Below are 27,636 nucleotides of genomic sequence, written 5' to 3' on the forward strand. Positions count from 1 at the left end.
AAATGCAGCAATACACTGAAAAGATCATACACCATGATCAAATGGGATTTATTCTGGGAATATAAAGTTGGTACCATGTTTGCAAGTTAATAAACATGATATATCACAAATAAAATTAAGGATGAAAGTCACATGATCATATCAGTAGATGCAGAAAAAGCATTTGTTAAAATCCAGCACCCATTTATGATAAAAACTCTCAGCAAAGTTATAACTTAACATAATAAAGGCCATGTATGACAAACCCACAGTCAACATCATACTCAACGAGCAAAAAATAAGTGTTTCCCTTAAGATCAGGAACAAGACAAGAATGTCTGCTTTCACCACTCTTATTCAACACTAGAGGCCTAGTGCACAAATTCGTGCATGGGTGGGGTCCCTCAGCACGGCCGGCAATCGAGGCCTATCAGGAGGGCCGGCTGTCTGGAGGGAGGTTGGCCAGTCACAGGAGGTTGGCTGTGGGAGCGCACTGACCACCAGGGGGCAGCTCCTGCGTTGAGCATCTGCACCCTGGTGGTCAGTGCGCATCATAGCGACTGGTCGTTCCGGTCATTCTAGTTGTTCGGTCCTAACGGTCACTTAGGTTTTTATATATATATATATAGATTGTACCAAAAGCTCTTGCCACAGCAATCAGACAAGAAGAAAAAAAAATGCATCCAAATTAGAAAGGAGATAGTAAAACTGTCATTATTTGCACACGGCATAATACTGTATATAGTAAATCCTCAGGACTCCACCAAAAAACAACTAGGACTGGTAAATGAATTTGGTAAAATAGCAGGATACAAAATTAATATGCAGAAATCAATGGCATTTTAATACACCAATAATGAACTACTAGAAAGAGAAATTAAGAAAACAATCCCATTTATCTTTGCAAATATAAATAATGTACCTAGGAATAATTTACCAAGGAGGTAAAAGACCTGTGGTAAAAAAAAAAAATAGGAAACTGAAGAAAGAAATTGAGAAAGATATAAACAAGCGGGAGCATGTACTGTGTTCTTGGATAGGAAGAATTAACATTATTAAAATACCCATACTACCCAGAGAAATCTATAGATTCAATGTAATTCCTATTAAAATACCAGTAGCATATCTCACAGATCTAGAACTAATATTCCAAAAATTAGCAAAGCCTGGAGCCCGGGGTCAGTGCTAGCTCTCTTTCCCTCTTGCCTGATGCTCTCTGTCACCAATTTAAAAGAGAAAGGTAAGAATGAAAATGCTGATGAGTTAACAGCAGAAGGAATATGTCCTGGCGTGAGAGTGAGGAGATGGGAGATGGGCAGCCTTCAGGGACAGAAAAGTGACCTCCCGGTGCAGCTGGAGGGTTGCAGCCACTTTACAGGCGAGGATACCAGACTCAGAGATGTTAAGAAATTTGCCCAAAGATGCAGAACTAGCAAGTAATGGAGTCACACTTTCAAACCCAGTTATTTCTGGATCCAAAGTTACCCCCAAATTGAAGAACAGACAATACCACAAATTGCTGTGACCTAGCTTTAATGCTCTTAATTCACCTTATTGAAGGTTAAGTGTTGATCGGTATTCTTGGATGCTGTACAAATATGTTTATCCAAAAGAAACATCTAAGCATAGCCTGGGGAAAGACATGCAAATTGTAATTCCTGAGACGCTATAGTTTTGGAATGACATTTTGTCCTGTTTAAGGGTAGAGGGAGAGAAATTGAGTTGGTCCATCTTAAAAAATGTAGAGAGCCTGGAGCTCAGAGTCACAGACCTCACCCAGTGAACACAGGTGTGCCCCGTGGAAGCCCTGGCCATGTAGTGCCCAACAGCGACAGCTGCAATGGCGATGCTCATTTCAACCCCCCGAACCAATGATTTGCTTTCTGAACAACCTATGTGCTAACACATTAAACGTTCCCCTGTTCGTGTTTAATGAGAAACATCTCTCAGTTGCTGTTGGAAGATAATGTAATTAGGGCCTGAGGCCCAGGCCAGTGAGTGCCCAAGAAAATGACAATCAAGAAGGTTTGGAAGGAAAGTTGCATTGTTTGATTTTCCCGGGGGGCCTCAGCCCTTCTTCCCTGTTAGCTTTGAACAGGATACACTGACTCCCTGTACAGTCTCAGGACATTGGATCCAATTTAGTGCAGCATAGAGTTAGACTTGCCTTTACCCTGGGAGTTTCCTGAGCCATAGTTCTGTCTTCAGAACCAGAGCACCTGAGGTCAGCCACCTCACTGCGAGGGGCTCACAGGATGGGCCCAGCCTGGTCTTCACCACCTATTAGCCGTGGGACTTTGGCAAACCACTAATCACAAGTCTCCGTTTTTTTCATCTTTAACCGAGGATAGTTAATGTCCCCATGTTACCTTGATATCATTAAAATACAGTATTAGATTGAGCCATTTGGAATAGCCACTGTTTGACCTGTAAAAATAGCAATTGCAGGGGGTTGAGCCTGATCCTTACCATAGGACCTGGTACAGTGATCATTCATAAATTGTAGCTGCTATTGGGATTATCAGCCCAAATAGAGCACATTGCAGGCACTCAGTAAGTCAGTGCTAATCACTTTGGATTGATAATTGACACATGGCAGAATCTCTAACGCACATTTATCATTCACTTGACGTCTAATTCTTCTTAGGTGACAGGAACTATGCTGGGCAGCAAGAAAGCAAATAGACAGGGAAAGCAGAATCTCTCCAAGTTCATACCTTCGTGAGGGACAGTGGGTCTGTAGAAGTGTGCAGTAAGTATAACAGGATGAGGAAGGGGCTGTGCTAAAGTACTAGTAAAAGGGACTCTGTAGAGCACAGCCAGGCTCAGCACAAAGGAGAGAGTGGTTGCTTTGGCTAATATATTTTTGGATGGTCTCTCAATGCCAGGTACTGTTCTGAGCTTTTTTCCTGAAATTGCCGCTAATGGGGTCCTTCTCCCCGTGCCTTTCAGCCCCTGAAGATGCACTGCAGGGACTGTGCCCTGGTGACAAGCTCGGGACATCTGCTGCGCAGCCAGCAGGGCCCGCAGATCGACCAGACCGAGTGTGTCATCCGCATGAATGACGCCCCCACGCGCGGCTACGGGCGCGACGTGGGCAATCGCACCAGCCTGAGGGTCATCGCCCATTCCAGCATCCAGAGGATCCTCCGCAACCGCCACGACCTGCTCAACGTGAGCCAGGGCACGGTGTTCATCTTCTGGGGCCCGAGCAGCTACATGCGGCGCGACGGCAAGGGCCAGGTGTACAACAACCTGCACCTGCTGAGCCAGGTGCTGCCCCGGCTGAAGGCCTTCATGATCACGCGCCACAAGATGCTGCAGTTCGATGAGCTCTTCAAGCGGGAGACTGGCAAAGACAGGTACAGAGGGCGGGGTTGGGGGTCCCTGCAGGGGCACGGGGGAGGGGAAGGAAATGTTGGCGCTGGCTGGTTCACCCCAAGCAACTACTGTGGCCCCCCTGCTCGTGCCATTGACAGAGCTCATCTGCAGGTCCTCCTGGAAACTGGGCTGCTCAAGCTGAATGTGTAAGGCAGCGTGAAATGAAGAAATGAGACAGCTGTATGGATAAGTCAGGGCCAAGTCCATGTTCGTGAGGAAGAGGCCACACAGCTGCTGGCTCACACTGGTAACAAGTGTGAGATAATAGCTTTACTGCATTTCATTTCATTTGTGTGAACACTGACCAAAAAGAAACATATGGGTTGGTTTTTTCTTTTCTAATGCAAGCATTTATTCAGTTGGCTGATATTTATTATTTCCCTGCACCAGGCACCAGAGATGTAGTAAAAAACAAGATAGATCTACTAGACCCTCCCTTCCTGGAATATAAAGCTTACAGGGCGGGCGAACATGCACCGAGAAGTGGCCAGTGTGCTGAGCATCAGGAGGGGAAGAAGGTGGTGCTCTGATGAGCAGGACAGGATGCCTGCCCTAGTCTAGGGAAAGCTTTTCCAATTGTTAGTTACAACTCAGTAATGGGACATGAAGTCAGCGTAGTGAGTCACGGCAGGATTTTTTTTTTTTTTTTTATGTAATGGAAAGAATGACATACAACAGACACTATTAGCCTTCATCTCCCAAAATATTGCTTCATTAAATATTATTTGTTTTGGTTTTAGACATATGTAGAAGGTTCTTTATGAAATGACAAAAATGTTCTAGGATTAGATAGTGGTGATGATTGCACAACCTTCTGAATATACTAAAAACCACTGAATGCACACTTCAAAAAATGAAATGAAATGAAAACCACACATGCATACACACGTATGTATATATGCTCAATCACGAGGTAACACGTATTTCTCACTGTAGGTTAAAATGTTTTGAAAAGCACTGGTCTAGGAGATGAGGAATGAGGGAAAGGCTTTCTCAGAAAGGTGTATTTAAGCTGAGAACTAAGCCAATAATTATTTATCCAGGAAAAGAAGAACCTGGGAAGGGAAGAGAGAAACTTCCTTATGGGCACAGGAGTCAGAGGTGGAAGAACCCTAATCCTAACTCTGACCTTAACCCTTAATTGGAGAAAAGTTCCCTAAAGCTGCAGGGGAGGGGGGAAAGGGAGGGGGTGAGGTGGGGATCACAGCCAGAGATGAGGCAGACATGCAGGCTCATGAGCTAGCAAAATCTAGATTTTTAAAAAAAGAGCAGCTAGGCATCAGAAGCAGCAGTGTGTTGTATTTCAAATACACAGCTGGCCCTACCCCTTCCTTAGTTGTGTGTCCTTAGACATGTTAGCTAGTCTTTCAGTGACTTCACATGTGAAATGAACATAGGGACTAGGCCTCAAAGGACTGGTCTAATAATTAAATTTCCCTTGTTTCCTTAATTCCAAGCATGTACTTTTATAATTAACATACATTTAATCATGTAATTTACTCCCTCCCTTACAACTGTTGCTGACTCAATCTCATATCTTAAAACTAAAGAGATGTGATAAATAAAGAATATAAAGTGCTAAATCCACTATCTGGCTAGTTTAGGCAGCTCATTTTTGGAGAACAAAACCAATTGTTCCCAAATTCTTTGCTTGGAAGAGCTTTCTTTTTATTTATTTTTAATATATTTTTATTGATTTCAGAGAAGAAGGGAGAGGGAGAGAGAGATAGAAACATCAATGATGAGAGAGAATCATTGATTGGCTGCCTCTTTCACACCCCACACTGGGGACCAAGCCTCAACCCGGGCATACACCCTGACCAGGAATTGAACCATGACATCCTGGTTCATAGGTCTATGCTCAACCACTGAAACACACTGACCAGGCAGAGCTTTCTTCTTAAATCCTGGAAACATTTTAACCATTGTGAGCTGGTCTAGGCAGGAGTGGGTGTGGCATCTGATTGAAAGAGGAGAAGGGGAGCTGGCTGTTGGCACTGTGGCCTCCTTTCCTGGTCAGCCCAACCAGCAGATCACATAGGTCATCGTCACAAGCTGCCATGAAATCCAGTCACTTATTGCCCTTTAAATACCACAAATAAAAGAGAATGTCACTCATTTAAGTGAGTTATTTAATCAAGAGAGCATTTTATAAGGGAAGAATAATGAGGGGAGTTATTTATAGTTTCATTTTTGACTGGTTAGAAAACTCTAAAGAAGCAGAAACAATCTTTTCAATAGAAAGCACATCTCTCTTTTTAGTTTAATGGTTGTTGGCTAATTTTAAATATTCCTAAAACACTGCTGCAGTGTTTGCTATTTAGGATAATTAACTATTGCTATGGATATTCTTAAGAAATCATTTTAAGTTGTAAATTTGGAGACTAGTCATTCTACCCTTCACTTGGATCTTTAGGAAATAATTTCACATCAAGACATATCTCACTCACTAAATTCATCAAATTCTGGCCAGTGGAGCCTGTTGCTCAATAGGTCTGTCTCCCAAGTGAGTCCAGCTGGAAGGAGGAAACCAAACTTTTGGATTGGCTACTGCGCCCCTCATATGCAGACATTCATGTTTGAGGCTCCATAGTCCATGTTCAGGAGAATCGCACATATGATTTGCAGGATGCCAAAGTACATTGCAACTTCTAGAATCTCTGTGCCTCTTACCTTTAGGAAACTATCTTAAAGAAAATAATATTATATTGATTCAATATTCTCATGTGTCTATATTCTTAACCTGCAACTTACTCCAAGCTAAAAGAACCAAGTCCAAAACAGCCCTTCAGAACAAAACTACTGTAAACTAACACACAAAACATTTAGGGTCCCACAGTATTTCCTCTATATGAGCTTTTCTTGAAACCCAACAAAAATGTAGCATGTATCAAAGATACACAAAGTATGGCATATCTAATTGTGTCCATCTCATGATAGGACATTCACTTCAGGCTAATATTTTAAAGAAATAGAATAATTCAATGGCTTTTGATTTATATAAGTTTCACCCTACTTCAAAGTGGAGAAAAAAATGACTCAGGAACAATCTGCAATTAAGAAGCATGACAAATGAGATAGTTGGCCAAGTGGTATTCTTTAACATTAGAAAGTAACTGTACTTGAAAATAACTTTATAATTGAATAAGGGTACATTAGGAAAATATGATTCAGAACCAATATTATAGTAATTAAATAAAGGAAGCATAAATGAAATAACTGCAGGAAGAATATTTCCATAGAGATTATAAATGAGATTCTGGTGGAGCAGAAAGGCCTTTAATTGTAATTTAGTGTGCACTATGGAATTATCGGCTCAGTGTGTTACTTCATCATATAAAAGAATATCTGATAATTTTCCCTAATAAGCACATGACAGCTCTTCATATTCCTTCATTACAGCTGATTAAATGTAAAAACAGTAGCTATTCCTTTGTTGGAAAAAAGAATTCAGATCTTTTTAAGAAAGACAGCACAAAGCAGTTGCATTTCTATAGCATGTGATCCCAAAAGGCTATTATTTAGAAAGTCTGGGGAATTTTAAGTGGCACTTTAAACAATTCTTTAGTTTCTTTAGTCTTCCACTTGGTATTCTTCCCATTTTTACCCACAAAACCTTTCTCTGTAAGCCATATTCTCCTGTATTTCAGGCTGTAGCTTGTGATCACTACTACAACACACAAAAGAAAGCCAAAATCATGGGGGATCTTCTGCCATTTGGAAATACCCTCATGGTGTTTCGGACAACTCTAAAAGCATAGAGACATGGGTAGGCTTTCCAGATCTGGGCTCCGCTCCTCCCAGCTATTCACTCCACCTGTTTGAGCCTAGAACACCTGGCCATCCATCCCATTGTCACAGCCACCTATGTGAAGACAGGCTCTAATTTGAGGCAAGGAATTTCCTTTCCTTCTCCCTTCCAGTTTAGTCATTTCTGCTCTATCTCACCTCCTTCATTCCCAAAGGTCTGATGAAATATCCCTGGTGAGAAGACGTGTGATTGTTAATACACACATAAGTTAGAGGCTCTAGAACAGTGGTTCTCAACTTTCCTAATGCCGCGACCTTTTAATACAGTTCCTCATGTTGTGGTGACCCCCAATTTCATTGTTACAAATTGAACATAATTAAAGCATAGTGATTAATCACAAAAACAATATGTAATTATATATGTGTTTTCCGATGGTCTTAGGCGACCCCAGTGAAAGGGTCATTCGACCCCCAAAGGGCTCGCGACCCACAGGTTGAGAACCGCTGCTCTAGAATGTTGTAATTACTGCCCTGACTTCTGATGGTGGCTCCTACACAAGAGTGAGTAGCAGAGTGTTGGAAGGATATCCATTTCTTGGTGCTTCCTAAAACGCACTGAAGGGATGCTGAATTATTTAGCCCATTTGATCCAACCTAGCAACCCAAAGAGGAAGAAGGGATCTCCATGTAACAACACATCAGACTGGGTACTTTTTAAGTATGGTGTTCTCTCATTAAGTCCTCAAAAGAGCCCAGGAAGAGAGAGCTTCCCATGCCCGCTTTGCAGGTAGGAAATCAAGGCCCAGAGACCAGCAATAATCTGCCTCAGGTCATTCAGCAGGTTAGTGACAGAAGCTGGTAAGATACAAACTCATGGTGTCCTCATCTCGAGGAGCTTTTCAATGTATTTCCTGGGCTATTAATGGGTCAGGATACAATGGAACAGAAAACAAAATTAATAAAGGCATTAAGCACCAGAACGCTGAAGCCATGAATTTGAGAGTGACTAAATCACTCATTCCTGTCAAGCATTTGACAAAAGAAAGGACTTTTTAAAATGCCCTTTTTTTGTTCTTCATGTGAAATGGAAATAATGCAACCTGCTTAACAAAAATCCTTCCTTCTGAAAGAGGGGTGGCACACAGTGCAAGTAGAAAAGCTTTTCTGCAGTCCTGTTATCCACATCACATGTGGGGTGGGGCTGGGCAGAGTCAGGCAGTCTGACCTTGGGGACAAGGGTTGTTCGACTCCCAAAGGGGTCGCAACCCACAAGTTGAGAACCGCTGAACTAGATTGTTTGAAAGAACAATCAATTAATAGACACATGTGCGTCTAATCGGATATAATGAGCTCTTTATTATCCACACCGCTTGATGAACAAGGAATATTTCTGGTTCGTCAATTATTCTAGTTAATAAAGAGTTGACACAAGGGGGTTATCATCTGACAGGAAATTGACTTGTGGCAATATGCACTTGAGCACTGAAACATTGACCATCATCTTTGATGATGAGGAAGTCCCTTGAGCATCCTTTAGTGTCACAAGTCTACCATGATGGCTCATCATCATTTATGATTGTACCGTGGAACATGGTGGCATTGGTGGAGCGATCTCTTGAGTAAAAAGGTCCAGTTATTTACCAAATGGAGAGACGGTGTGTGTGTGTGTGTGTTCTCAGCTTTACTCCAGAAAGGGTCTAAGATGGTGGTGGGTATAATGATTATCTTACCAAGTCTGCAGACTGAACTGCTGTTGCTTCCAGGAAGATCTCCAACACCTGGCTCAGCACTGGCTGGTTCACAATGACCATCGCACTGGAGCTCTGCGACAGGATCAATGTGTATGGCATGGTGCCCCCGGACTTCTGCAGGTAGGATCGATCCAGCAAGTGTAATTCACCAGCAGTGTCGTGCGGGGTTTATAAACATCTGATTCCAAATGTCAACCACAAAACATGTCTGTCTTCTTGAAGCAATTAATTAACATGTCCCAAGTGCTGGTTCTAGAAAAACAAACAGCATTTAATGATGTGATATAAAATATTGAAAGTTTTTGTTTGTACTGCTGGAGAATTAATCCATCTTGTGGGCTTCATTTATCCTCTGAATATTTATCAACCCAAAGTAATGCAGTAATTGGCATAATATTCACGATGAGCAAGCATTAAGAAATATTAGTTTGATTCTCATTTGAAAGGACTGTGGTAATTTTTAATGAATTAAAGAGGGCAATTTCTTTGACGGCAATGCCTGTTTTCTAAAATTAAAAGATTCCTTTGAGCCTCCTTCCCTCACCACTGAGTCACCTCGGTTTTTGCTTCTAAGGCCAGAGCACAGGCATAATTATTTTGATGTATTACTTTAACGGGAACATACACACATCTCTGTTGCTACCATAAGTTACTGCCTTGCAGGTGCCCAGGCAGAATTTGCTTTCCTAACAGATGCGCTGATTTGCGTAAGCTCAACTGAAAACTCATCTGTAATTTAAAGTTGTTATGCCTATAAATTCAGAAAGTGTCCTTGAATTTAGGAATGCCTGATGGCAGCACATGGACAATGCTGATCTTCAAATGCTAAAACCTGGGGTGAGGAATGTTTTAAAGTTGTTCAGTAAAATGTATGCTTGCTCCACATGTATGACACCTAACAACTTCTCAGAAGGCCATGGCCTTTACACAAAATATACAATTTGGAGGTTTGAGGCAAGAATAAGAAAAGGGTATTTAGTCATGCTTGACCACTTTTTTCCCACACTTTTGAACCCAAAAGCCCAACAGCAACAGTCGTCATTTATATGTAAGGGTCAGGTCATGGAAGAGAATGAAACGTGTGGACAGAGCAGGCCTTTGTTATGTGCCTGGACCCACTCGTCCCTGAGGGTGACATAATGTAGTAAGGAAGAGTGTAGGGTCCGGAGCCCGGCCTGGCCACTTACTAACCTAGCGTGACCCTGAGCACATTGCTCAGTCTTTCAGTGTCTCAGCTTCCTCAGATTAAGAGTGGAGGTGTTGGTAATAATAGGCTCTACCCCATAGGGTTGCAGGTGGATAAAATAAGTTAATACACATAAAGTGCTTGGATCAGGGGCTAGTACATGGCAAAAGTTAGCTTGGATTCCCACTCAGTTCCTCATCACTTAATTCACTGGCCTTGTTTCCCTGTTTAACTATCTATGTGCAAAAAGTAGGTAGGATGGTGTAAGAAAGCAAACTGTCTCCTCAAACCAACAGGCTCACAAAGACAGTGGGAGAAGTCCTTATGGGCATGCAGAGAGCTGTCAAAGTCCATGGTTATATGGCAGATATAATTATGTAATTTTGCCAGTAGGAACCACAGAGAAAATGCATGAATAAATTGAAATGTTAATGACTGAGAATGTTCAAAGAAATATTCCATTTATTATGGAAAACAAATGAAAGGCAAGTTAGCCTGTCATTTCTCTTAGAGTTAGTTCATTAAGACTTCTTTACATAGAGGCCAACAATTTATGGAATGATACCAGCAAGGAAGTCAGATATTGTCCATGCTCCACAGGCTGCCAGAGCTCTGGGTTTCTGTCACTCAGCCTCCATCTGTCCCGGTAGTTATTCTCCCAAGATGCTTTCAGGAAGAACTCTTCCAGCCTGCCCAGTGTCTCAGTGGTTGATCATCTACTCTTGCACCAAGAGGTCACCAGTTTAATTCCTGGTCAGGGCCTGGGTTGTGAGCTCCATCCCCACTAGGGGGTGTGCAGGGGGCAGCCGATTGATATTTCTCTCTCTCACCAATGTTTCTCTCTCATTATCCCTCTCCCTTCCTCTCTCTCTAAAAATCAATAAAAACACATGGGGGGGGGACCCTCTTCCAACGGATCCCTGTGCCCAGCATCCTGTCATAGCAAGTGGAAAATTGTGCTGGGTGTCCCCTAGAGGCGAGGGCTAGGCTAGAGAGGGCATCCTGCTCAGTCATAATGCCTGTTTACGAAGGTGGGAAGAGAAGGACCAGGGGGAGCACAGACTGATGCTCAAGTTCCTTTCATCTTCATTCCAGAACATGTTGGTTGAACCACCACGCACCCAATTCCTAACTGGGAGACCTTGAGCCTTGCTTTCCTCATCTGCAAAGTGGTGATAAGAAAATAATAAGAGTAAGCAGATCATGGGCAAGTATGTCATGGGGAGGATTAAACGAGATCATTGTCCAACAGACAATTAGTGCTCAGGAAAGACTATTATTATTTCTAATGCATTACTGCTATACCATAAGATACTAGTCTATGAAATTATTACTATTTTTATCCTGAGGACATGAGATTTACCCTAAAAGGTACTGAGAATTTAGGAAGTTCAAAGAATAGGACACAGCCCTCGATGAGCCTTACCCACACCAAAAAATAATGAACACGGCAAAGCCTCTTAGAGTCAAAGGATGCTTGCAAACAGTATCTGTAACCAAAGAATGAAAAAGCAGTGTGTAAGTCAATTCCTCCACTGGTCTGATCATTTCCACCCCCAAACTTTTCGGGGGTTTTCTGGCCTGGTCCTCCCAGCTGCTCTGCCTGGCTGTTATCCAGCAATAGAGGTGTAGGCAGGGGGTCCATGTCTTTATAAGCAAGTGAGGCTAGGGGTCCCCAGGTCGTGGAGGACATGCTCTGACTGCAGGCAGCTGGAGAGAGGGAACTCTCCACCCAGTATGGGCAGCCCTACCTCCACGGCCCCAACACCCAAACTGCCCAGCATGCCCCCTTTGTCTTTATTTTGAAAGGAGCTGAGGACTCTACGGGGCCATGTGTCATGCAGGTACATGTTTCATGATGTCTAGATCTTAAAGGAGTAAGATATCAACAGGGCCAAAAGTGGTAAGGGGAGGTTTTGTGAGAACAGAGCCTTTGGTGGCATTCCACCAGAATGTACACTCCCCGCTCTGCCAATTTGGCTCAGTGGATAGAGCATCAGCTTCTGGACTGAAGGGTCCCAGGTTCGACTCTGGTCAACGGTACATGCCCAGGTTTCGAGCTCAGTCCCCAGCGTGGGGCATGCAGGAGGCAGGAAATCAATGATTCTCTCTCATCATTGATGTTTCTCTCTCTTTCTCTCTCCCTCTCCCTTCCTCTCTAAAATCAATAAAAATATATATTTAAAAAAATAATAAATAAATGAATAAATAAATAAATAAATGTACACTCCTCATAGGCAGAGACTGTGTGTTTGCCTCGCAGCTGGAGCACTAGTGCAAGCACAGCGGATAGTTACTGTTCTGGCCGATAGCGATGCTCCCTAAGTATTATGTGAATGAGAGGTCCTGTCCTCTACTCGCTCTTTAGTGCGTTCGTGAAAGGGTGCTGATGTGGGTGAAAGTAACCATTTCTGCCTCTCAGAAACTGTTGCCTTTGAGAAAGCAATTTGTGGAATAGACTGATGAATTTCAGAGGGAAGGTTGGGGTGAGGGGGTCGGGGAGGAGAAGTTAACCGGGGAACATATATGCATATATGCAGAGCCCATGGACACAAACAATAGTGTGGCAAAGGCTAGGGTGTGCCAGGTGCGGAGAGGAGGGGGTCAATGGGAAGAAAAACAGCAACAACAACAACAAAATTAAAAAGGGGACATCTGTAATACTTTTAACAATAAAGATAAATTTCAAAAAAGAAAACTCTGACCTCACTGAGCCTTAGTGACCTTGGGCGAGTTACTTAATGCCTGTGCTTCCACGTCTGTAAGATGGCGATGACAATAGTACTTACCTCAAGGGTTTGCATAATAGTTCTAAGAGCTAAGAGGTGAGGAGTGCTTGGCACAGCCCCGGTATATGTTAAGCTGCATTCACTTACCAGGCAAAGGGACTCACTAACCTATTAGCACTTCTAAGGAGATGTCCAGAGAGCACTAACGAATGGTGCTCAGTGGTGAGGAGGCCTGGCTGCTGGAAGGGAAGGACCGGCATGGCCTCCTCTGTGAGCTGGGTCCCATTTCTCTTCACTATTGAGAACTGTCCTCATGTGGCCTCCAGCTGCTCATGGGACATCACAGGCTGTCCATCCCGTTCCACTGCTTCCTTCAAGTGCCCAGTTTCTCACTGGAATGAAGAGTTATCCACATGGGGCTAGATTTCAGCAAAGAGAGAGCCAACTGTTCTTTTTTTTTTTTAAATTAACTTTTTGGAACTTAAGGCAGGATTAGTCACCTCAAAAGAAATCATTTACTAAATTAATCAGAGAGACGAAGACACTTGCATTCATTCAGCTAATGTGTACTAGGCACTGTGGACTTAATTGACGATGAATGACGCAGGGTCTCTGCCTTCAGTCACCTGAGTGTCATAAATCTGACTGTCACTTAAAATCCTTGGACTCCCCCCTCCCCCACAAAGCTTTTAGAACAGAGTTTAAATGACAGAGTTTAAGTGACAGTGAGATTTGTGACTCCCTAGCTTAGCACACAAGCCCTTCAGGACCTGGCTCCTGTGTCCACTTTAGTCTCATCATCTCTGCTTATGCAGACATATTTTAGCCACACTGAAAAACGTGCTGTACCAGTCCCTTTGCCCTTAGCTTGGAATATCCGCCCCTTTCTCCAGATTACTGCTGGTTCTTTACTAAGAATATTAATGGCTGATATTTTTTTCTGTACATACCACAAGCCCCCCTCCTACACTTAATATGAATCCATGTGCCAATTCACTTAACCTTTATGATAATCCCATGAGGTAACCGTTGTTAGTATCAGCATTTTATATAGGAAGCTAAAAGACATGAACCAGCTGGCCAGTGCAGAGCTAGGATTTCAACTCAGGTCTGCAGGACTCACTATGTCAGTCAGATGCAGCAGGCCCTCCTCTTCCTCTGACCTCCTTGCTGAGTCAAACCCCACCTGTGCCTCCTTCCCCCGCCCCACCTCATTGGTTGGTTTTCCATCTCCTTCATTTGCCCGCAGGATCCTTAAGAGGAGGGGTCATGTCCGCATGTGTAGCTTTAGCAGTTGTCATTGTGTCGTGCACTTGCTGTGTATTTTAATATGGGTTGGCTTAATAGATAAATTTTAAAACCTCCCTTTCCTTGACAGTGTTTAAGAGACTGATTCTAAACTTATCTCAAGATCAAATGTGTCAGGTGAACAAGAAGTGTAATTTCAAATAGCAAATTCAGATTGTGAGGGTCCTCAGAAGTCACTGGTGGCCTCCTGTTTCATTCTCAACCAGAGCTGGCACTGGGTCCTCCAACAGGGGCTCAGGCGTCAAGCATCAATGCCTATCCTGCCTTCCATCACCAAACTCCAGGCTCGTCCGGGGTCAGAAAGCTGGAGAAAATCCATCCCATGCTGCATCCTAGACAGCATCAAAACACACTATTGTGTGGACAGTGGACCCTTAAGTCATGCCATACCCACACAGGAAGCCAATCCACTCTCCCTCGGTGGACTATGAATTACAGTGAAAAGATTTGTTATCATTGCTTTCTAAACCGAGTATTTTTCATCTTGTTTTCCATTGTAAATTATTGGCAATAATAATGGGCCAAGCACTTAAATTCTTTCTAATAATCTTATTTCTGGTCATACTTAACACATTACCAAGTTAACAACTCTCAGCTACCCATTATTTCTTCAGTCTTAATTAGAGGAGTAATGACTCAGAGTGATCACTGTCATGGAACTAAATTAATATCTCATCTCTAATGTGAAGGACATCTCAAAGGCATAGTGAGTGCCAGAGAGTTGATTCTTCTAGAATTATTAGCTTATGAACATGAATACAGCTGCCAGCATAACAGAGAAAGTTCCTACATGGCCACAGTGCACACGTGGAATCAGATGCTTATGGAGGACGGGTAGGAAGTGGTAATGCACCTGTGTGGTTCCCATTCTATGACATAGTCTTTATATATATTGTCTTTCTTCCTAGATGATTATTGTTTCTTCTTTCTTTGCCATAATTCGACCATGTCTTACCAGTCCCCAGGGGTTTTCATTACCTTCCTTTTCTCTCCTGTGAGTACAGCACCCCTGATATATTGTGAGATGTTATGGCACCACCTGAGCTTCCTGGGTTTAGGGGGGGTAAGTTCAGGTGACTCACATTGGCTCTTTGCCTGAAGATGGGTAAACAGCTGCAATCTCTTGGTGCTCAGTGTGCCCCAAATACACAAGTATTATTCCGCCAACTTCTAAGGTGTGCAGCAGTTTACCTTCCAAAAGAAGCTCCAAAGACAAGGAATCAGGCTGCAGAATAAAGGAGGCTCAGTGGGTCTCATCGGCCTGAGGCAGATGTTTGGGAAGGCCTGTTTCAGGAACATTTTCTTCGGAATGCTACACAGTGTTCCCAAAGGCGCCCCTGCAAGCCAATTTCAGAACAACGCAGACACTTGACAGTTATTGATTTCACTCCCTTCCTCAAACATTTCCTGACTACCTAGTATGCCAAGTACCACGCCAAGAATAGAAGAGTGTTTAGAGAGAGTGTCTAGAGAGAAGCAAAGGCATCATTCTTTCCTTATAGATAATCCAGCCGCAAACCCAGAGAGCAGGGCTAACCTAGATCATATCCGGAAATGCAATTATCCTTCCTTGCTTGTTAATGTTATAGGTTTCTTTCCAGTTGTACAGCTTAGCTTTAGAAGGTTGAAAAATGAGACATGACAAACTCCCGCAGCCATTAACATTAGTGGGCAGGGTTGTTCATGAGCATGAGACCTCTGTTTCGCACTCTGACCAGCTGCACCAAGCTCGGGGCACCTCTGTGGATAGGTGCTTGGGAAAATGCACAAGGACAAAGTTGTTCCCAACCATGTGTTGCCAACCCCAGTGGGAACCTGGGGTGCCATTAGTACAGAAACCCATGTGGTGAGACAGGAGTTTTTCCAAGACACAAAGCCTCACTCTTAAGAGGACAACTTTGGTCCAAAATTGGGCCCTGAAAGTTCTCCAATTTCTCTTTGCATGAGTTTTCTCATCTGTAAAATAGCAATAATGACAGTACCTTTCTCACTGGGGTGCAGTGAGGAGTAGATATATTGGTCTGTGTAGAGTGCTGAGCACTGGTTTTGGGGTTGAAAGTGTCAAGTCTGGCACCTTGGGTGGCCCGTGAATGAAGCTATGTGCTTAATGCCAGGCACTGGACTCTACCTGAGTGCCAGACACTCGCCTATCAAATGTAGCAGGTGTACTTACCTTAGATGGATGGAGGAGTAAATGCGGTAATGTAACTTAAGCACCAAGTCCTTAGCAGGTATTTAGTTAAATCAGCCATCTCAAACCTGGCTGCGTAGAAGAATCCCCTAAGGAGCTTTGCAACATTATTATATCTCTTTAATTTTATGTTTTGATCATCAAGTTTTAGACTTACAGAAAAACTTGCAAAAATAATATAGAGAGCTCTGGTATACCCTTCACCCGGCTTCCCCTAACATTAATATTTTGCATAATTAAGGTCCAAATATCAAAGCTATGAAATTAACACCAGTGTAATACTCCTAACTAAGCTAGACTTTACTCAGACTTCCACAGTTTTCTTACTGATGCCCTTTAGTCCTTGGAAGACCCAACGCAGGATGCCTTTGCTTTTCCTTGTCATGTGCCCTTAGTCTCCTCCCATCTGTGACCTCAGTCTTTCCTTATCTTTCACGACCTTGATGTTTTTGAAGAATTCTGGTCATTACTGTAGGATGTCCCTCGCTTTGTATTTCTGTGATTATATTGAGGTTACACATTACTGGGAAGGATATCACAGCAGAGATAAGCCCTTAGCATCTCATATCAAGAGGTCCATGGTGTCAAAATGTCTTATTGCTGGCCATGTTAACCCTTATCATTTGGTTGAAGTGGTGTCTGCTGAGTTTACTCATTGAAAAGTTACTATTTTCCCCTTTGTCATTAATAAGTAGCTTGGGGAAAGATACTATACGCAAATAACCCAATTCTCCTATCTATATCCCCACTAATGTTCTATTCATTGGTGCATCTTGCCTAAAACAATTACTATGCTCTTTTAATGGTGATTTCTATTCCCCCATTCTTTCTAGATTTGTTCATTGGAATTCTTCTCTAAGGAAATGCCATTTCATCTCCCTCATTTATTTAATTACTCAGTTGTTTATTAAGATCATCATGGACTCGTGGATATTTATTTTATTTTATGGGTTTTATAATCCGTACTGTCATTATTTATTTTGATACTGAAACCTAAGGCATTTTTTTTAAACACCCATGCCTGGGACCTTCTCCAAGTCAATTAAATCTGAATCTATGGAGGTGGAACACAGACAACGGTATTCCCTTTAAAGCTCCCTGTGTGCACTAAATGTGAGTTCTCTCACTCTCCCCACCTCCTTCCTTCATAAAGAAAAAAAAATTTCCTCCTCACATTATTCTGCAGGACTAGCTCCCGCTCTGGCCCTGGAGTACTGATGACAGGCTGCAGCCGCTTAGGTAACCGGCTCTGTGATTAGCTACCGCCCCTGCCTCACACCCACCTTGACTCCTTCAGGTCCCTTGGCCCCAAACAGGGACTTAGGGACAGACCTTCCCTTTACAACTGTGGCCTCCTGGTGTGGCATTTCTGCTGATATTTATTGTTGTTTCCACCGGGATCAGGTGAAGGAGGAAAAAGCCACGGCAGCCTTTAGACAGTCAGGTTTGACCTTGAACTGCGAAGGGCCTTCTGAATGGAAAGGTGGATTACAGCTGGGCTGCGGCTCTGCCTCCTCAGTCCCACAAAGCACGTGTCTGCCATTTGGACAGAGTCGTAGTGGATGCAAACAGCCCCCACTGCTTTGGACACCTTTGAAATCAAGAGTTAAATTTACCAAATATGTAAATTTAATTCTTCCTTTAGGTAATCAATATAGAGCCAGATAGGGTTTCATTCAAAGCGATGGTCATCCTGAATGAGGAAATTGATCCTCCAGCATCCTTCAACTGGTTTCCAATTTCCCTCTATTCCAGGTGCCAAATCAATCTCATGGTTATTTTTAGAAACCTAATTGTTTCTTCAGTCAGATTGATGCCAAGAATATGTCCAAAACTTAGAGGAATCAGACTTAAAGCCTGATCTGTACTGGATTAGAAGCTTAACCCCAGGTAGACCATGGCAGCATGAACTTGGCATGGCTCCCCAAATTATGCCATGGGAATTTAGGGACACTTGTCTCACAAGATTCTATTTCTTTTCTTTTTTTCATAGTGGTAGTTCCAACTTACTCTTTTCCTAGCATGCATTTTCTATATTGAACACATCTTCTATTTAAGGAGACTCCAATTTCTAGGGTAAGTAAATAAGTGACATCTGTCATAACTAGACAGGACAGTTGCTGATGTTTCACTGCACAACATATAGATACTTCTGAGACGGGCATAAGAGAGATGCAAAGTACTCATTCAGCACAGCATCCAACCCAGGATGAGGAATGTTTGAATGTTGCATGACCAAAATAAATCTCTCTTCCTGGAAGAACTTTAACCTCTGAGGAGAGGCAGCTCAAAGGTTTATTGTTGTCAGAGCCACACACTGAACACCCCTCTTGATAAAATACTTCGATTCCTGACTCCAGTAGAGTTGCTACTCTAAAAGCCATTTGTGTATTGATCTCCTCCGAAGAAAATGAATAGGTGTCTAACAGGATGAGCATCTTGGGGACCGGAGGGGACGCAGGACACTAGGTGCTGAAAGGTGGTTTGCCGGAATGCCTGGCTCTTTTTTGTTTGTTTGTTTTTTGTAAATCATCACCTGAGGTTATTTTTCCATTGATTTTAGAGAGAGTGGAAGGGAGGAGGAGAGATAGATAAAGAGAGAGAAACATCGATGTGAGGGAGACACATCGATTGGTCTTCCGCACTCACCCCAACCAGGGCCAGGGATCGAGCTTTCAACCAAGGCACCCTTCAGTCCAGAGGCCAATGCTCTATCCACTGAGCCAAACTGGCTAGAGCTGCCTGGCCCTTTTAAGAAGAGAGATAAGAAGAGACAAAAAAGAGCATAGTCTCTGCCCCAGTGCTGGTTAGCTCAAGGTAGGAAGACTTACCTATTGGGATATCATAACTAACCTTACCGTCTAGACTTCAAGACAGAAGAGGTAGAGTAGACTGGCCTAGAATGAAAGCCAGTCTGAAACCAGGGCTCTTTGGTTTTAGATATTTTAGTACCCCTACAACAAGGGCACACACAACCTTGAAGACATGAGCCAGTGTTTCTCATTTGAAGTGGAGACGGATATAGACATGAAAACATTGGGACTGTCAGGCTGCACAGCAGGGACTGAGGATTTGGAGTTTCTGGGTTTAGAGACTCTAGAGTTGAGTGCATCGTCATCTGTCTGGACAACAGGAGGAGAATGAAGGCATTGTGACTTCTGTATTCTTTCTCTTTCAAGCAATCAAATTAAGATCATCAGCCTTCCATACCTGGAGAGGAGATTGTCTTCAGAGGCTTGCTGTGTAGCTCTAGCTCCATATAAATTTCTTTCAACAACAGAAATTCAAAAATTATTTATTGAGCACCTACTAGGAACAAGACAAAGACCTGCCCTCATGAACAGACAATGAGCGAGGAAACAACAGCAGCTTCAGACAGATGCTGTAAAGAAAATAAATCCGAGTGAGAGGGCGTGGAGGGGCAGGCACCAGGTAAAGCCTCTCTGAGGAGAGTACATTTGAGTCCATCCTCAAAGGTGAGAGGAGTGAGCTGGAGAGAACATGTTCCAGCCAGGTGATGGCCCTCAAGGGCAAAGGCCGCAAGGTCGGGACGAGCTTGGAGGGGTTGACGACCAGAGGCCAGTATGACTGCAGCACAGGGGACAAAGTCAAGTGGTTTAGGAGAAGGCTGTGTCTGGAAAGGAGTTAGATCACTAACACCCTATAAGGCCACCCTCTTAGTATAATTGGATGTCTCTGGACCATTTGGGAGTTGGAATAGGGAAGGGAAATGATCTGTTTTTATTTTACAAATATCTCTAGAGATGCTTGTAGTAACAGACTGTATGGGTGCAAGAGTAGAAGTAAGGAGTCTAGTTGGGTCTTAATAATATATAGTTTTGGAATCCCAAAAGCCCGAACGTCCTACTGTACTCTTTGAATCTCTCTGTCTGATAATGACGGCCACTGTTTTTATTTCACAACATAAAACCTCTCTGCTTGCTTATTGCTTAAACATCAGAATGAAAACATTTGTTGAAATTCATTTAACTTGAAAATACGATTTGTGCTTATCAGCTTATTAAAGATAACTCTTACCTCAGTCAATCAAAGGAACTTTTTTTTTTTTTGCTTTAATGACTTATTTCATCTTCCTGCTACAGGGATCCCAACCACCCTTCAGTCCCTTATCACTATTATGAACCTTTCGGACCAGATGAATGTACAATGTACCTGTCCCATGAGCGAGGGCGGAAGGGCAGTCATCACCGCTTCATCACGGAGAAACGAGTCTTTAAGAACTGGGCACGGACATTCGATATTCACTTTTTTCAACCAGACTGGAAACCAGAATCACTTGCTATAAATCATCCTGAGAATAAACCTGTGTTCTGAGGAATGAGCGTGTCAGACCGAAACCCCAAGCACCCACTGTACCAGACACCAAACCACTGGACTTCCTGAGCCCCAGACACAAAAGAGGAACAGAACTGGCAGGAAATGTCTTCCCTCCTCAATACCATGTGCAGATGCCTATGAGAAGTGACTACAAAACAGCGCCACTGGCTTACAGGAAAATTCCAGAATTAATACACTCGGATGCGTGTTCTCCCTTTCAAAGAAGCAGACCTCTTATTTCAATGATGCTGCCATGGTTACATTTTGGGTCTCTTTAAGTATTGCCTTCAAAACTGAAACATGAGCAGCTCAACATTTATTAGGTGTATTCCTTTATAGAAATGCCATGTCAAAAGACACTTTTCTATCAAGGTGTATCCTGACCTGACCTATAACCTTTGTCATCTGTTGGCCCCTGTGTGTGTGGTTTGTATAAAGCTGCCTGAAAGTGTTTCTGATGAGCACAGCTCCACGGACTTTCATAAAGTAAATGCCCAGTATTTATTTACGAAGAGTTTTGTAGTGTACTCTAGGCCAGTATTTTTATAGATTATTATGTGGTAATTTAGCCCTATCTTTATTTAGGTATTTTATTCTAACGCTTGAATCCCCAACGATGGTTGGAAAGGCCTGGAATTGGGTTGATGAGTTGCTGTGCTCACAAGGCCATTGTCAGCGTGCAGTTGGAATTTTCGCTTGGCAATGCTGTCTTGCATTTTCTGAACCCTTAGGCTTCCAGAATAGCTATAACATTTTCCAAGGTGCAGAAATGCTCCAAATGACAAAACTGAAAACCAAAAACTGTGTCATTAACACAGAAAGAGACTAAGAAGAGAAACTGAAAGATAGTTTCCTTTAGTAATAATTGGTGGAGTTCACTTTAGCCCTGGTTTCCTTTTCTGCAGAATGATGTCCCTGTACTAGATGACCTCTTAACATTTCATTCCAAAACTGAAATTCTACGGGACTTTGAGTCATTTCAGGACCTTGAACTTGGAATGATGGGGCTCCCACAGTACCAGGGGCCTTTCATATTGCCCTACTACCTATCTCCCTCTTGTGATTAAAAACATAGGTTATCCCTGGTCCCCAGTAACTAAAATCTACTCCCTGCTTTGAGAGAGAGAGAGAAGAAAGAGAGAGAACTTCCATGGTGTTGCCTGACTACAAGAGCAAGGGACTGCACTTCTGTGAGTCTGTCAGGAGAATTCTCCGATCATATCACGCATTTATCCTATGAACGATTTAGATTCACTCCCTGCAGATCTTACATTATATTCACCACCATTCATCCCTGGTGTGGAGGAGTGTGAAGGATTTATTTTGTTCAGAGCCAAGGTCAGTCGGTATGAGAGATTTTCATTTAAGCAAGTAATATTGTTCAAAAATAGTCTTTTAAACGATATAGCAGTGTGTGTGTTTTTTTACCCATGGATTAAGAGGCATTAGTTTCTCTAATGCCAAATTTGAAGGCACCAGCAAATACCAGGTATGAAGACTGATGTTGTTTTTACAGAACATGACCTGGCTTGTGATTCAAGAAGTTGTCTCACATTACCAGTTCTTTTCCCTGTCCTTAATCAGTACTAAGATCCCATGTCCCTGCAATAACTGGTCCTATTAATTACCTGGAGTCTAGTTGTTGAGATGCAAACACAGCCTAGATATTTATACATATAGCAAAATGGAGTTGGTGTTATCGTGGTGTGGCTTGAGCTATTAAAAGCCAGTACAATTGAAATGTCTGTTCAAAACATACTGGAATGTGTCCTATAAATTTTCTCATACTTTGTAAAGAGAATTTTTTTCCAGTACAATCTCTTCTGCAGCATGGACTCTGAATACACAATACTTTATGAACCTTTGAAAAGTGTATAAACTTTAGATAATTGACTTACAGGCCACCCTTACCATCACTTGAAGGGATTATATTGTTCAGATGTAAGTAACTCCTTTAACTACTTTTATGGACAGCTAAGAAGAAATACTTGGGAAATGCAATGATAATCCAATAATATCTCAAATGTCTGTGTTATCTTCAAGTTTTAGGGTTTGTTTGTTTTTTAAAGACCTCATGATAGCTTCATCTTTTTTTTGTAACTCCTCCCTCTCAAATACCCAAAAGAGTGGGGGGAAAAAAAACCAAATTCTGAAATTTCTGTCTTCACTGGGAAATATTTTAAATATATGTGTAGCTAGGACATGTGAGTGTGTGAGTTTATATTTTTTAAAACATGCTATAAATAAATGTAAGAAATTATCACTTAGGCAGTGGTTTTATTACAGCATTTAAAGAAAATGCCTAGAATTCTGATAGATTGTGCTGATGGGCCTGGTTGTGGGCAATTGAATTCTTATATTGCCACTATTTCATAACTATCAGTCTTAACACCATTCAACACCATTAAGCATCAACTCTGATATAAAAGGTGACTATAAAACCATGTTTACAGACCTCAGTGATTTCAGTATCTGATTGTGTTTGAAGCCTAAGTCATCCTCGTTATGTTACATACCTTTTTCTTCTCTCCCCAGCTGTGTCATCAGCTTCCTCCGAGCCTAAGACCCCAGTAGCACAAAGCCACAGCTGGACGATCCATAGCGTCTCTCATTTCAACACAACAACATTTGGCAGAGGCCATTACAATAGATAGCCATTATGAGCAAAGATACAGGAATTCACAAACAAAATCAATCACTTCAAATGGCCCATGAAAAGAGGAACTTGCATTTAATATTCTATAGTAAATATTCACCCAAGAAAGCGTACATTAAAAGAACATTAGGAGGTGAATATTCAGTGTGCTGTATGGGGACTTCGCTGTGTGGTTTCCATTGTGGTTGATGGGTGTTTGGTTTCTGAGTCCCTGCGCTTCAGTAACCCTGGTATGTGTTCCTAAGGGCTAGATGTAAAACCGGGGCGGTTCAGCAACTTCCTAAGATTTCAGAGTTAGAGCTTTTCTTCAAAAATTAAGTGAAAGCAAAACACGAATTATTGTACCTAAAAGAGAAAATTGTGTATGGTTTCGTGGAGTCCTTAGTGACTACTAGATATGTGTATCAGATCCCAAACAACACTTCTCAAGACAGATTACCTTTGTTTTCTGAAATTCCATTACTGATCTATTTGAATTAACATTTATTTAGTTATTTATCTTAATCTTCATTGTTGAGAGTATTATTTGAATTACATTTAAATGGAAGGATATAAACTCATTTTTTTAAATTATTTTTCTTGATTTCAGAGAGGAAGAGAGAGGGAGAGAACATCATAGAAACATCAATGATGAAAGAGAATCATTAATCGGCTGCCTCCTGCACCCTCCATCCCCCCACTGGAGACCAAGCCCACAACCTGGGTATGTGCCCCGACCGGGAATCGAACCATGACCTTCTGGTTCATAGGTTGATGCTCAACCACTGAGTCACAGTGGCCGCCTACAACCTCATTTTTAAAATCAAAACCCCCCTCACAGATTAAAAATCTTGATTTCGAAGCTAAATGAATGCTAGGTAAAAGTGGAAGGAAAAGCTGAAATTCTGTTAGGACTAAGACAGTGTTATTTAAACACTTAAGTACCTATTTACAATAGACCAAATATTTACCCTCATGTAGGCATGGCCTCATTTCAGAAATATACCCTGGCTTCCAAGAGGGTGATGACTGAGATTGCCCAATAGACCTACTCTGAGAGAAGGGTCTCTGTTCCCATTCTCTCTCACTGAATTGTCAGGTGATAACACGCCTGCATATTTCATACCTGATCTAGTTACTTCTTCCATCCTCACTGCTTCTCTCTTGAACCTCATTTTGTCTAGTTGTTATCATTCTCTCATGGTAGGCTTTTTGTTGTCCACAGTGTGCTCTTAAACCAGCAGTCTTTGGGGGCTGTTAAGTTCTCCCCAGTAGATTTTTAAACTAGAGACCTATCTTAGGAACAGGTTTGGGGTAGGTCCTGCCATGACCATATTAGATGAGAGGAGTATATCTGGCTACAAGACAAGGGTTTTTGAAATACCATCCTGGTTTCCCAGATCCAGCGGAGTAGGAGAGGGAAGGAGGACCAAGACACAGACTCCTGGTACTGAAACCAGGACAGTCCTGGGCAAACCAGGATAGTGAGTCACCCTATCAAAAGGCCACCTCAAAAAAAGAACTGTGATGCTAAGGCCTTGGAGGGAAAAGTGAACCAATTGCCTAGGTTCTAGCATATGCCAGAAGATAATTTGGAATGGAGAGCGGTGGTAGAGTGTCCATAAAACATGAACAGGAGTAAGCCCTCTATTCTATCTCACTCGTCCCCACCAACTCAGGGTATTGAACCAACATGGAAATGCAAAAAAAAAAAAAAAAAAAAAAAAAAAAAAGCGCTGCACTCCTGTTTGTTTCTACTTAGAGCTCTAATGTTACATACTACCTTGGGTTGTTCTGTCTTCTTATGTATGTGTCCTGTCAGTCTAATTAGATTGTAAGCTCCTTGAGGGCAGGAACTGTTGCTCCTTTATCTTTGTAGCCTCATGCCTAGTACAGTGCCTTGCACACAATAGGCAGTCAATAAATGTCTGTTGTTGATGATAACCTCTTAATGTTGACCTATACCTATTGGATTGGTAATTGATATATAGTCTTCCATTTAAGATGTACAGGAGACAGAATAGGTGATAAAATAGTTACATTTTAAGAGGTGGCAAGTGTATAATGTTTTTAATCAGCAGTGCTGACCTAGATTTTGGTAGAATAATGTTGCTGAACTCATTGGGTTTGCTAATGCTGGCTGTACTGAACACAGGTGAAGTAAAGCTCAGCAAGCTTTGTGTCCTCGCTGTTAGTGGCACAAATTAAATTTACTATTGACAAAGGCTATACCATGCGCAGAAGGGCCGTGTGAGCTCTGACTTCTGTGGTTCAACTACAAAAGGGAGGCTAAAATGAGATGAGTTACAGACTGCCTTGAACTTGACAGCTTCCAAAAGCTGCTGGAAATCCAACTGATGATTATTGAGGGTCTATAAAAATTAAGTTTACATTTGTCTTAAGAACAAAATGAAACAAACAAAAAAACAGAACCCTTGTGTTTCTATGAAGCGATCCAAAATGGTTTCATCTCTATCCAATGGGAGGGGAAAGAACTCATGGGAAAAGGTGGGGCATTCCAGGCTCCTGAGTTACTACCTGGCCAGCACCTGGTGTCCAGTTACCTCCAGGTTGCTTGTGAAGGCAAGATGGCACAAAGTCAGTAAAGATGAGTTAGCATCCAATGGCTACCTTGACAAAAGTTCATAATCATTACTTTCTTAAGCACAGAATTCCTTTCATCATCTACTCTTCCACAATTGTGTAATCTCAATTTCATTTTGTAAAGTGTAGGAAAAAGCACTAGAAGATAAAGTGTAGGAAAAAGCACTAGAAGACAGAGCATTAAACTGAGAAAAATGCTTATTTCTGAATGGATAGGATTAGAGATTTTCTCACAATTTCAAAATTGTTATTATAATCACATAATGTTATTTCATAAAATATTTAAAAAGATATCAGAGCAGGATTTCAAACTGAATCCCAACAGGGGTGTTCAGAGAAAATCTAATACATGCCATGTCTAACTACACATTAAAAGAATGTCTTTGCTTTACTACATAAATCATCTCAAGGGTTAGCATCTTTAGTTCTTTACCATGTGACTAGTTCTTCAATTTCAAAACCAAATATAGGAAATCCATGAGATTGAATCAAAACCTTCCAGTTGCATTTTAGCTACTGAATATCTGCTGGGCGCTTTGCATTTGCTTTGTATATATCATTTCACAATAATCCTATTATGCCATTGTGCAAATAAGTACAGGAAGACAAAGAGAGTTTGTGTATCTGACCCCCCAGAGTGATGAACAAGAGAGTGGACACACGGCTGCCACATACCAGGCACTATTCCAAGTGCTTTACATATAGAAATGCCTTTAATCTGCACAATTGTCCCAATAAATACATAGGTTCTTTTATTGTTCCCCTTTTACAGATGTGAAAACTGAGGCACAGGGCCCTTCAGTAACTTTCCCAAGGTCAGAGGCTAGTAAGTGGGAAAGTCGGGTTAGAAGCCACAGGGTCTGTCTCCAAAGTCTGTCCTCAGTCACCTTGTACTTCGTGGCAGAAATTTAACCCTACAGGTAGCAATTCTATCACATCACATTTATAGTATATGTCATATTTGATACATACCAAATAATAGTTACACATATGTAAATCATGAAGCAAACATAAGAAGAATATTACCACTAGCCATTAACCTACATGAATGTTCCTTCTATTGTCCTAGATTTTCTATTTACCATTCTCTTGCTTTTAAATAGTGTTATTATATACAGATATATCAATGAATAATCTATTGCTTAGTTTTGCATATTAATTAACATAAGGTTAATAAAACAGTGTGTTTAGTTTTCTAATACTTGCTTTTATTCCCCAGGATTTATTTATTTTGCATGTAACTCTAGTTTATTTTCACTATTGCACACTGCTATTGTGTGAATATGTCATATTTTATTTTTATCCATTCTTCTTTTAGTGAACATCAAGGTTTTCAGTATGTTGCTAACATGCACAATGCTTTTATGAACATTCTTGGAAAGTTCTTTTAGTGCACGTGTACAAGGATTTTTATATAGAGTATATGCTGAAAAATAAAATTGTGGGGCTATAAAGAGAAGTTGTTCACATGTGCATGATTTTGCCAGATTGTCTTCCAAAGTGGCTGGACACTTTATATTCCTAACAGTAGTTGTCCACTTTTTTGCTAACACTTGGCTTGGTATTTTCAGACTGCAAATTTTGCCCATCTGCTACATGTAAATTTTATCTCATTGTGACCTTAACTTGTATTTCTCTGACTAAACTTAGGAAGTTTAGTATTTTTTTCTTCATTAGTATGGCCTCATCTGTGAAATGGCTCTTCATCTTTGTCCACCTTTCTGCTGGTTACTTTACTTTCCTTCTCTTTGAAGGAATTTTTAATATATTCTAGATATTGTGTT

At 41.8% G+C, this 27,636-nt stretch overlaps 1 protein-coding gene across 1 annotated transcript in view; it reads left to right on the top strand.

The window, feature by feature from the left end:
• Positions 1-23,723, top strand: part of ST6GALNAC5 (ST6 N-acetylgalactosaminide alpha-2,6-sialyltransferase 5) — a 162,417-nt gene extending 138,694 nt beyond the window's left edge. The window contains exons 3-5 of the mRNA XM_036347083.1: positions 2,932-3,341; positions 8,874-8,981; positions 20,379-23,723. Of these exons, the coding sequence (XP_036202976.1) occupies positions 2,932-3,341; positions 8,874-8,981; positions 20,379-20,610 (750 nt within the window). The 3' untranslated portion in view covers positions 20,611-23,723. The remainder of the gene's footprint in view (positions 1-2,931; positions 3,342-8,873; positions 8,982-20,378) is intronic.
• Positions 23,724-27,636: the final 3,913 nt, after the last annotated feature.

The sequence above is a fragment of the Myotis myotis genome, unplaced genomic scaffold (genome assembly GCF_014108235.1).
Source record: "Myotis myotis isolate mMyoMyo1 unplaced genomic scaffold, mMyoMyo1.p scaffold_m19_p_2, whole genome shotgun sequence".
Lineage (NCBI taxonomy): Eukaryota > Metazoa > Chordata > Mammalia > Chiroptera > Vespertilionidae > Myotis > Myotis myotis.